The following is a 12,500-nucleotide window of genomic DNA, read 5'->3' on the forward strand; positions in this document are numbered from 1 at the left end:
CCCCCCCCCCTTAACCCTGTACTCTTTCTCCATCACCCGTATAAAAGCAAATTGTCACTAATTAATAGCGACATTCATATCTCTATTACAGCCAATCAAGGCAAAGACTTGACATTTCCACAATGCCAAACTAGTTCAAGACAAAAAACGTTTTTATTTTTATTTAAAGAAAAAAATTTAATAACAATTTGGCCATAAAAATTTAATTTAAAATATCGATAAAGTATCATGCAATCGATTTGTCAAAAATCTTTAACTCTAGATTTGGAAGAAGATACAAGTTTATGGCATCAATGTATCGAATTTTGAGGTAAAGAAAAATTTCTGGCCAAAATAATTTAAAAAAAAAGTGTTTTGCGAAAGTTTTGGCAGGTTTCTTATTTCTTCCAATTAATAATTATGATTTATTTTACCGCTAGCGCCATCCTTAGCAAATAAATGGTTTTGTCGGGTCTGGCGTGAGGGATGATAATTAGGATGTCACTCGTCCCAGCAATCGTTAGTATCTTATATCGTGAGATTGTCTTTTGATTGGAGGGTCTTCACCATCATCATCGCAATCATCGTAATCATCATCATTATCATCATTATTACTTCATCATCGTCGTCGTCGTCGTCGTGAATTCTCTAAAAATTTAGTCAAATAATAATTTTCGGTCATTAGCATATTGAGGAAAAAAATGGTATTTAACATTTTGGAGTTATATACACAAACACATTAAATAAACTAACAGACCAAAATGAACCCGAACAAACAAAATAAACGTTTGAAAACGACCCGGATTGTAAATATTGGCCAGAAAACTCGTCCTTCAAATATCGATCGATTAAAATGATCCTAATCTTGTCCAAAAAAAAAAATACCACAACCCCCCCCCCCCAAAAAAAAAAAAAAACAAAAAACAAAAAACAAACTCTCAAACTTGGGTCTTTAGACTACTACTACTACTACTACTACTACTACTTCTTCTTCTTCTTCTTCTTCTTCTTCTTCTTCTTCTTCTTCTTCTTCTTCTTCTTCTTCTTCTTCTTCTTCTTCTTCTTCTTCTTCTTCTTCTTCTTCTTCTTCTTCTTCTTCATAATCAATAACTATAATTACTATACGCACTACTAAGCATTCCCCCATGATCGTTGCCAGATCACAGCGTGTATGTCTATATCTATATTTTATATTACATCACAATAAATAATTAGACACCCAACAACTGCCTCGTCCTTACTCTATCAGTATCGCTAATGAAATTAATTCATATCGTATTGCAATTGTCGTGATATCGATATTCATATCGCCCATTCAAATTAGCATCGATTACATTGACACAGTACATGATGTTATGACACACAATGTATTCATGGAAATTTGGGACGGACACGGCCAGAGCTTTCTTTGATGATGTCATTAAAAACTCATCTCTACAGTTACTGCATGCCTGGGGTATGGCCGGCTGCCCAATCTCTCTCTCTCTCTCTCTCTCTCTCTCTCTCTCTCTCTCTCTCTCTCTCTCTCTCTTCCCCCCCCCTCCTCCTTCTCCTCTCTCTCTCTCTCTCTCTCTCTCTCTCTCTCTCTCTCTCTCTCTCTCTCTCCTTTCTCTCTCTCTCTCTCTCTCTCTCTCTCTCTCTCTCTCTCTCTCTCTCTCTCTCGCTTGTTCTCATTTTCCTCTTTTATTGCCTTTTTTCTCTTCTTTTAACTTCTTTTCTTTTGAATTTGCCCCAGCCCTGGCTGGGGTTCTTCGCCGAGGAGGAATTAGATTTTACAAAGTCGTGTATATGTTTCTATGAGTGTTCATGGTTTTTTTTCCTTTGTAAGCAACATCTGTGCTTCATTGTGTTGTCAGTATTGATGGAGCAATGCGCAGTATAAATGTTCATATTTACTTTTAACTCAAAAGAGAGGGAGAGAGCGGGAGGGGGGGGGGATAGATAGATAGATAGATAGATAGATAGATAGATAGAGAGAGAGAGAGAGAGAGAGAGAGAGAGGTATGGGGATGTCGATCAATGCCCACATTTTATATAACTTTACAAACGGCTGGCGTTTCGATTCTGTCCAATGTCAAAAACCTGTTACGTCATTTTAACAGTAAAAAGATATAGCGCTATGATGAATACATTACTTCAATGTAGAAGGAAGAATGATATGGTGAGAGCAACGTGCATATATAAGCAGGTCTGATAACCAAACCAGTTATGGGCTTGATTTGACCTTGTTGTACTGGACACAAAATGTTACGTTGAGTTGATCGAGAATTTGTATTTCATTACAACAACAATGGGCCCACAACAATTTGGGGTATTGGACCTGTCAATAAGTACACATTGGTTGACAGTCATGGTATAACATACAATTCTTACGTTCTTATTTTTTTGGAATTCCGGACGTGTTCCCAACCGCTGCACGGGTTTGCGAGTACGCGTTGGGAATAAAGTTCGAATTCCAAAAACCAAGAGTGTGAGAAATCATTTATTCTAGCCCTCCATGAATTTTGAATTCGTCATCTTTTAATAAAAGACATGTTCAAAGATACTCAAATAATTCTTCTTTTTAAAGAAACTGATTTTTAATTAAATTTAACGTTTGATAATCTGACGTCACAAATTATTATTGTAAACATGATATCATTACGCGTTACTATTTAGGGAGAGGGCTGGGATAATATATTGTATATGCTATGATGATATAGATAGGCACACACACATATTATGTATATATAGTGATAATGATAATGGAATCAATTTTCATAGAGAGAGGCTAATGAAGCCCGTAATGCAATAATTATGAGACTGGATGCATTCACACGTGTCGTGGGCTGATAGGAAATGACAATGTTTTCTGGTCTCTATTATAAAATACTCTACATCCATGAATTGGTTGTGAACAAAAATATTCTTCTGTCTATTAGTTATCTTTTATCACTTTATCAATCTTTTCTCTATTCCTTCTGTGATCACCCATCTCTCTCTCTCTCTCTCTCTCTCTCTCTCTCTCTCTCTCTCTCTCTCTCTCTCTCTCTCTCTCTCTCTTTCTCTCTCTCCCCCTCTATCTATCTATCTATCTATCTATCTATCTATCTATCTATCTATCTATCTATCTATCTATCTGTCTGTCTATCTATCTACCTATCTTTCTATCTCTCTATCTGTCTATCTATCTACCTATCTTTCTATCTCTCTATCTATCTATCTATCTGTCTGTCTATCTATCTATCTATCTATCTATCTATCTATCTACCTACCTACCTACCTACCTACCTACCTACCTACCTACCTACCTACCTATCTATCTATCTATCTGTCTATCTATCTATCTATCCATCCAATATACACGTCCATGTTTGTTTATTTGTATCTTCTTTTTTTCTCCTGCTGAGTCGTTAGTTTCGAATATCTTATTTTGTCAATGCTACACATGATATTACTTTATTTCTCCATATCTCCATCAAGATTGTGCAATGGGAGAGAGAGAGAGAGAGAGAGAGAGAGAGAGAGAGAGAGAGAGAGAGAGAGAGTGAGAGTGAGTGAGTCCTTGTATCAGATAGAGAAAGTTTGATTTGTGTGCACGCGTGCTTATGTGAATTATTTGTTTCTATCTCCTTCTCAGTTATGTTAGGAAGCTCATATCCTACAAAGAGCTATTCATGAAATGTTATTTTTTCTCTGTCTATCTCCATCAGGTGACAGTCTAAGCCCAGACCAACTGCCCATAGATTTCCCCGAGCCCAAAAACCCCAGTAGCGGTCCAGCCCCACCGCCCCACAGTGCCGGGCCCCACCCACCAATCAACGGGTCCATCTCCGCCACTGCCGCCTCTTCCACTTCTTCCTTCACCAAAGGACACTGGGCCGACTCTGCAGGTAGGAATTGTTGGAAATTGCCGTTACATTTTAACACATTAAGGGTTCGCGATATAGGTCAGTTGTTAGTAGCTTCACGCGAAAAGGAACTCGGATCGGTCTCGGGGGAAGTCGAAGATTTTTTCTTTCCACGCCCCACTCCTCCACTCGGCAGGGAGTACGTTGCGATAGACTAGTGTCCAATCCAGAGGGTAGAAAGCAATTGCTTTTGTAAGTTTAACACTGAAGAAACCAGGACATCTTCCGGCTTCATGGGTTTTATGGCTCAGAAGGACCACTACTTTTAAGACACGTGAGAAGGGTTGTCAAATAATGGCGACCAGATCGTTACTTACTCATGGCTTGAAATAATATTATGTCTACATCATAGCAATAAATAACAATCAATGTGAAATTAAATGTAAGTTTCAATTTAATGTACGAAAACAGATAAAATGGAAGTTACGGGTTTCCCCTTTATAAAAAAAATGAAACGCTACAGACGAATGAGTTTTTCTGGCCAAATTTCTAAATATGTGTATTTCCAGACCAAGGCAATCTAGTCAGGTAGTCATTTACATGGGAGACACAATTTGTGTCTTTTAATTCCACCTTCTAATGAGCTCATGGCATTTTTCTTTCATCTTTCTCTTGATATGTTATCTTTTTCTTTTCTTTTCTTTTCTTTTTTTTTTTTTAACCCAAGTGACATTTAGAAAATCATTTTGACAAGGAAAATACTTAATCAATCTCGTCGTATAAATGACAGCCAACCTTTAACAACTTATCTCTCGTGAAACCCTCCCATCTTCATCAACGTGAAACCATCCCATCTTCATCAACCCTCCCATCTTCATCAACGTGAAACCATCCCATCTTCATCAACCCACATTGCCGAAACACATTTTTGTGTTTTCTTTAGATAAAAGAAATGGCTTGAAATGTTTAATTTGAAACAGGAAATGATTACACCTTATCACTGTAAATCAATAACTCTGAAAGCTACAGAAAGATCTCAAATATTAGAAGTCTTGGCTCAAGTTTATTTATTTTTATTTATTTATTATTTATTTATTTATTTATTTATTTATTTATTTATTTATTTATTTATTTGGCAACTTGATTCGTGGATATTTTATATATAGTGTAAAATGTCTTGTCCATATCATTGAAAATGTATTTTGTCAGAACACAACAGTCTCAACACGGATGGGATGTTTCGTCTCGTGAAGTCGTCGGAGCAGTATGTAATTAACACCCGATTAGAAGAGGAGATAGAGAAGAAGAAGAAGAAATAAATCTATTGATAATATAATTACCAGAGCAGTAGTAAAAGTGGAAATTCATCATCATATTAATTACGAAAATGATGTGTGTGTGTGTGTGTGTGTGTGTATACGCGTACACACATACACACATTTATTTATTCCTCGTAATGTAATTGTCCAATCATGTAGCGTAGCTTTCTCTCCAGGCGTGTTCTGTTATTAACCAGTTCAATATGGAAAAAACTCGTATTTAAAATACATTTTTTAAAATGGCCATAAAACTAGTCCTTCAAATATCGATCGATTCAAACGACCCTCATCTTGACAAAAACTCTCAATCCTGGGACCTCGCAAGGTCTTCATCAACAGTCCCAGGTTTGAGAGTTTTTACCAAGATGAGGGTCATTTAAATCGATCGATATATGCAGGACGAGATTTCTGGCCATATTTTTAAATCCGTTTTTTCCAGAGTAGGGCAATTAACTGGTTAAATTGTGTCACCCGTCTCTGTGTCTTATGACGTCATCTCGGCGTTCTGCCTGACGCTTGGCTCGAGTCAAGCAACGCGCCTGCCACTGTCCTGGCCACACCTGCCGACTATTTATTGCTATCACGAAAACATTCGTCAAATTTACAACTTTTGGCTCCGATTTCACAATTTCATGAGCAGCATCTTCCAAGTCATTGAAACTGGTTGGAAATGAACGGTTCATGTCAGACCACACAACCTACGGTTTTTGAAGCCCTTTGAGCATTTCGTGGATAATGCGCTATATAGAAGCTCAAGTTGTGTGTCGTTGTTGTTGTTGTTGTTTAATCCTTGTGATTGTTAATTGTTGATATAACGAGTTCACCTTAAGGCTACAACTTTTATCTCCTAAAAATGCCGGATGTTCAAATCACCAATTCGGCAGACAGACCCATAGAGAATACAGGACCTCCCTAGTCTGTGGACAGACCTGTCCTAGGCAAGCTTGGTACTCTGCCTTATCTAAAGTATCCTCAAAGCTACCATTTACTAATCAGAAGGTCTGAAGTTCGATCCCCAGTCGAGGTCGACTGATTTTTTTTTGGAATGTTTTTTTTCTTCTTGTATATTTCTTTCTTTCTTTGTCTGACACCTTCCATCCATATACACTTGTTCAGTCCTTTATCTTACACATGTGTCAGCTCCTTCATTTCTTACTTTGATATCACTATTTACAACCATTCGCCTTAGGGATATCGATTTTTTAGCAAGGGGGCGGGGGGTGGGGGGGGGGGGTGTTGATGGTGATGTTATTGCCGATTTTAAATTGAAGAAACTTTTGAATTTAATCAAGTGTTTAACAGTCTAGGTCTGTAATATTATGATTGTTATGACAATCTTTCAACGATTATTACCGTGACCTAGATCTAGGTAGGTTGATAGATGGTGCTTGTTTTGGATGTTTCGTGTTTTGGCTCTTTGTCTGAAGAATGCGCCGAGTAGAATCGATATAGAATGCGCCGAGTAGAATCGATATGTAATGATAATGTTATAGTGGAATAACAGAAACAGACGCTCATATGACCTAAAAGTGTCACCAGTGCCGTTATGTTAACCGTTATCATTAAGTTGTACAAAAGAAAAGTAGAAAAAAAAAACAACCCATGTGCTTCTATTATCAAAATGATGATAGTGATAATCATTATAATGATGATGATGATGATAATGATGATGATGATGAACATAATAATAATAATTCACCACCACCACCATCATCATCATCATTGATCATCATCATCATCATCATCATCATCATCATCATCATCATCATCATCATCCATACTGCCACCTTCCCGCCACCCCACCCCCTTCCCTCACCCCACCCCTTCTCCAATGTCCTTGATATCTCACGTTTTTTGTGTTGTTTTATTCTTTTGTTGTTTTTCCCCAGTATTCCCATCACTTCGTCGTAACAAGAAGATAAATTAATAATTGTTTATCATTGTCATTAACAATTTCAATCACGCCATCGCCAACACCACTACCACCACGTCCTCACCCTTCACCTTTCCTACCCCACCACCCCCACCCCACCCCCCTCCACACCACCACCACCACCACCCAATATCTCCATGACCCCACCCCCCTCCACACCACCACCACCACCACCCAATATCACCCTTTCTCTCCATGACCCCACCCCCATCCCCATGCATAATGCTATTAACCATGTCAAGGTAGCGAATGAATTATACCACAATGACCACCAAAAATGTATATTATAATAATAATAATAATAATAATAATAATAATAATAATAATAATAATAATAATAATAATAATAATAATAATAATAATAATAATAATAATAATAAATGAAAAAAAAAACAATAAAATTCCCTTTATTCATCCCACGGGGGAAATTTGTCTATATGGTCCATTCCAAAGGAAGATTGGAATAACCCAGGCGTTAGCCGCAGTGCAGCGCCGGCAAACTGAGCTAGGGTGAGGAGACTTTCTCAAGGCCACAAATCTATGCTAAGTATTAACGGCAGACAAAACTGTTTCCACCAATAGAGGGCAGCGGCAGTAACTTTGAATGCGATACCTTCGTTGTTACTGCTCGCTTGGTAAAAAATAAAAAAACAGCAAGGTATCAGGGACGTCCGACTCAAACCGAACGAGGCCCGTGTAGGGTTAAATGTTTTGACGTCGATTAAAGGCAACAGCGCTACCCATGTTCCAATAATAAATCGTCCTGTCTGGTGATTGCTGTCAATTCATGGCGTAACATTCACCTTTGTGTGTGTGTGTGATTTGTGTGTATATATATATATATATATATATATATATATATATATTATATATATATGTGTGTGTGTGTGTGTGTGTGTGTTTTGTGCATGTGTGTGTGTGTTTCTGTTTTGTGTGTATGTGTGTGTGTTTGTGTGTGTGTTTGTATGTGTGTGTGCAGTGCGCAATGTAAAGAGCGAGGCGTTTTCTCCCTAATCACTGCGACAACAATTAACGCTCTTTAATTATTGTACAAGAATTATCCCCCCTTTAATCATCAAATCTGTTTGTCTTCCTAGCCCTGTGAAAGGCTAAAGCAACACCTTTCGCTTTGGAAACGTTTTTAGATCACGGTTGCCATATTTATTTAGAAAAAATGCCAAAACATTAAAAAACAAAACAAAAAAAATAAAATAAAATAAAAACAAGTCAAGTCACAGAAAAATGCCAAAATGGGATCTGAAAAAAAAAAAGCCAAAATGTGTTCGGAAAAAGTGGCATTCTTCCTCAGGAACATATTTTTCTTCTAAAATGCGCATAAAAGTGGAATGCTTCTTAATATTATTATTCCGCTACCACGAGTTGTCTGGGCGACTAAGATAAATTTATGCTATTTAATTTTGTCTTTTCCAAGAGGAGATTAAGGGTTTTGAACAAATTGAATAAATAATACCAATAAATGAAATTGATTAATTTAATCCATTTCATTCCAAACAGTTGCACACAGAACCACCATAATTTTATATTTTTTTAAAATTTGGCATAAAAAACGCCAAAATTGACAACTATGTTTGAGATTAGAGAGTGGTGATAATCGTAGTTGACGCGAGTCTTCGAAAGAAAAATGTTTGAATTGAATCAAATGTTTGAAATGCTGTCTAGGAAGGTGATTAAATTTAAAGATATTTGTCTTTATTGCTTGTTTGATTCTGTGTGAAGGAAGATGACCTTTGAACTGGTGGCCATCTCAAAAGGTTGTTTGATGTTGAAATAAGGGCTAATAGCAACAACATACGAGAAGACGACGACGACGACGAAGATGTAGAAAAAGAAGAAGAGGAGGAGAAGGAGGAGGAGGTGGTGGTGGAGGAGGAGGAGGAGGAGGAGGAGGAGGAAGAAGAAGAAGAAGAAGAAGAAGAAGAAAAAGAAGAAAAAGAAGAAGAAGAACGAGGAGATTAGGGGAGAAAAAAAAGTAAAGAAAAGAGTTTAATATAAAAGAAGGATCAATATATAAATAGAAATGAAACAATATTATTATCGACACGCAGGGAAGAGAGGGTGTGTGTGTGTGGAGGGGGGGGGGGGGGGGTAGTAAGAATAACAATGGAATAGAAATAAAATAAAAACAGGGAGAACAAATTGAATATTAACAGATACTCCCAATATTTAATTCACAGCTACTTTCGATTTATTATATACATATTTGATTTCACCCAACAAAAGATTTCCTCTTCAGCGTATAAACTAAATACGACTTTTAGAATGTTGTCGTTATCGATGTCTTTGTCGTCGTTGTTGTTTTTATTGTTTTGTTTTGGGGATGTTTTTTTTTTTTTTCGTCATTGACCGTCTGTTATTCTCTCTTTTTTATATTACTTTTTATATTTTCTTTCCTCTCTCTCTCTCTCTCTCTCTCTCTCTCTCTCTCTCTCTCTCTCTCTCTCTCTCTCTCTCTCTCTCTCTCTCTCTCTCCCTCTCCCTCTCTCTATCTCTATCTATCTCACTCTCTCTTGCTCTCCACCCTCTCTCGCTCTCTCTCTCTATCTATCTACCTATCTATCTATCTATCTGGCTATCTATCCCTCTCTCTATATCTCTCTCCCTCCCCCCCTCTCTCTCTCTTCTTTCTCTCTCTCACACACACAAACACACAAACAATCACACACACACACACACACATATATTTTTTTTTCTTTCTTTAATTATGTCATTCTTTGTTTCTCGAAAATTATATTTCTTTCTTAAATTCTTTCTTTCTTTATATGTGATATTTGATTCATCCCCCCTTACGTACATCCATATTTAATCAGCGTGAATGCCCTCTGGCTTTTACAGATTATCATCGTTTATTATCGAATGCACTTCTTACAAAACTACCAAGACACATTCAATTTGAGTGAAAATCGAAGTGGTTTTTTTTTCTTTGTTAAAAGTAGAACTAGCACGAACTTATATTTAAATTTAGTCCTCCGCGATCTTGGCATTGTTATGTTTGTATCACTCCGCCTCGGGCGCTGTCTCACGCGCATGCTATGTTTAGTGTATAGTGCGACTTAATAAGAAAAGATTACGCGACAGTAAGAAGGTCGGGGCATCAAATGGGGAATTTTAAGTGTGGAACTATATTCCAGGAATACATCGGAAGGCGGAGTGATTTAATGGTTGAAGTATTTGATTTGTAATCAAAGGGTCAGGTTCGATTCCGTTATTACGGAAATATTCTCAAAACCATCCATTTTGGATCTTTTAGCATTGCAACAAAAAGAAATAAATAAATGTTCATTGCTTTGATGTTTTGCCGAGCAGCTTCATGATAAAATTATTGTTGTTGTCATCATCATCCTTATCATCATATTGATATCATTATTTTTATTTATGATAATAATAATAATGATGATGATGATGATGATGATGATATGAATAATAATCTAACAGTTTTAAATAGAAAAGTTTGATTTTTATTTTGATGACGACGACATTAGGAGGAGGAGGAGGAGGGGGAGGAGGAGGAAGGTGGTGGTAGTGGTGGTTGTAAAGGAGGGAGAGGAGGAGGTGGTGGCGTTGGCAGTAGCCACAGACGAAGTGGACGACAACGATGATTATGATGATGACGATGATGATGGTGATGACGATGAAGGTGATGATGATGATGAATATTATTATGATGAAGAAAAGGAATAGAAGGGGAAGGAGGAGGAGGAAGTGGAGTATGGTGATGATGATGAAGAAACTTATTACGTAGAGTTGAAGATAATGATAAATAATGACGTTGACAAAGAGAGCGTTAGTTAAATAGCGGGTTAGGAGGAAATGGGATGCAGCGAGAGGGGATGGGGGGGGGGGGGGGGGGGTGATAAAATCGTTTTATTAGGCGTGGCTCTCAACGATTCAAAGATTTATTTAGTGTTGATAAAATCTGTAATCTTTGCCACAGCTATCATTATTGAGGTGAGCAGGAAATTTTCAACATTCGTATTGTCTATTGCCGTCTTTTTTTCTTCTATTTTTTCTTTCTTTCTTTATTATCATCCATTCTTTCTTCCTTCCATCCTTCCTCCTGTCGCCAGGAATAAATAGTCATTTTCTCTCCCCCCACCCCCACCCCCTTCCCCCCTGAAGGCTAATTTGAAATAATATATTATTGACAATTTGGTTTGATGGGTAATTTGAAATTATTGACAATTTGATTTATCTTTTTTTATGGGGGGGGGGGGGGGGGAGAGGGGAGGATGTGTTCTATCGGCGTCTAGATATTATTTGCCTTGAAGAGCGGAGGAACCATTTTTGATGTGAGTTGTAATTTGTAGGGAGACGCGCCGAGTCTTTTTTTTAAATATGTTGATGGTTGAAGTTGAGGGGTCTTTATTTACGTCAGTGGCGAATGGGGATGGGTGTGTGTGTGTGGGGGGGGGTTATTTAATGATTATGACGCATAGATAGATAATCTTACGTTGCCTTAAATGTTTTGTGTTTGTTTGTTTTTGTGTCAAAGTTGTCCCGTTTTCGTGGTGAGGCCAGCATCATTTTTTTTTCTTCTGATGGCTTTTGTGATTTATAAAAAAATATAGATAGGAGCCCACGTGCTCTTATTTGCAGGTCTGTTAACCCAATTCATTGTGGGCTCATTGTTGTAATGGAAATCTCAAAAATGAAAAATAAAATGGCGCAAAATAGTGTCCATTACAACAACGTTAATTTAGGCCCATAAGCGGGTTCGGGTGTCAGACCTGCATATATGTATACGTCGATTAGAAACGACCTCGGGGAAAATCAAATTACAAGTTTACCATACACCCATAACATGGACGCAATCAAAGACAATAAATAGGTTACTGTCTAATTTTTAAAATTTGTTTTATTTTTAAAATCCATATAGCGAAGTCTCAGGTTTGAGAGGTTTTTTTTTACCAAGATGAGTGTCATTTAAATCGATCGATATTTGAAGGACGAGTTTTCTGGCCAAATTTTAAAATCTAGTCTGTTGTTTTTCTCCATAGTACGACACGACTGTTATTGTAAAATATGACTTTGATTGGATTGCAAGTGTCGTACACAATATCACATTATCGATTATTCATTTTATCCTCTGACGTCATAGCAGCTAATTCACGATTGGCTGTAATTTTGACGTTATTATTATTATTATTATTCCATTTTGTCTTCATTGACAACACACGATGGCCTGATGACTAACGACACGTTGGAACCGTTACGTCACACCCACCATTGACAACACACGATGGCCTGATGACTAACGACACGTTGGAACCGTTACGTCACACCCACCATTCTTGACTGACGATTCAGTTTTGTTTGGGTTTTTTTTTTCTTTTAAACTCTCTCCGGAATGATGAATTGTCAGACTGTTTTTTGTTTTTTTTTTTTTTTTTTTCGTTTTCGTTGTTGTTTTTTTTTTTTTGT

At 37.2% G+C, this 12,500-nt stretch overlaps 1 protein-coding gene across 4 annotated transcripts in view; it reads left to right on the top strand.

The window, feature by feature from the left end:
• Nucleotides 1–12,500, top strand: part of LOC144977678 (zinc finger homeobox protein 4-like) — a 161,226-nt gene that overhangs the window by 122,374 nt on the left and 26,352 nt on the right. For all 4 annotated transcript variants that reach the window (XM_078923119.1, XM_078923120.1, XM_078923121.1 and 1 more), the window contains exon 3: nucleotides 3,672–3,851. In XM_078923119.1, coding sequence (XP_078779245.1) covers nucleotides 3,672–3,851 — 180 coding nt within the window. The remainder of the gene's footprint in view (nucleotides 1–3,671; nucleotides 3,852–12,500) is intronic.

Source organism: Berghia stephanieae, chromosome 7 (genome assembly GCF_034508935.2).
Source record: "Berghia stephanieae isolate SIO BIC M18660-M18661 chromosome 7, UCSD_Bste_1.3, whole genome shotgun sequence".
NCBI lineage: Eukaryota > Metazoa > Mollusca > Gastropoda > Nudibranchia > Aeolidiidae > Berghia > Berghia stephanieae.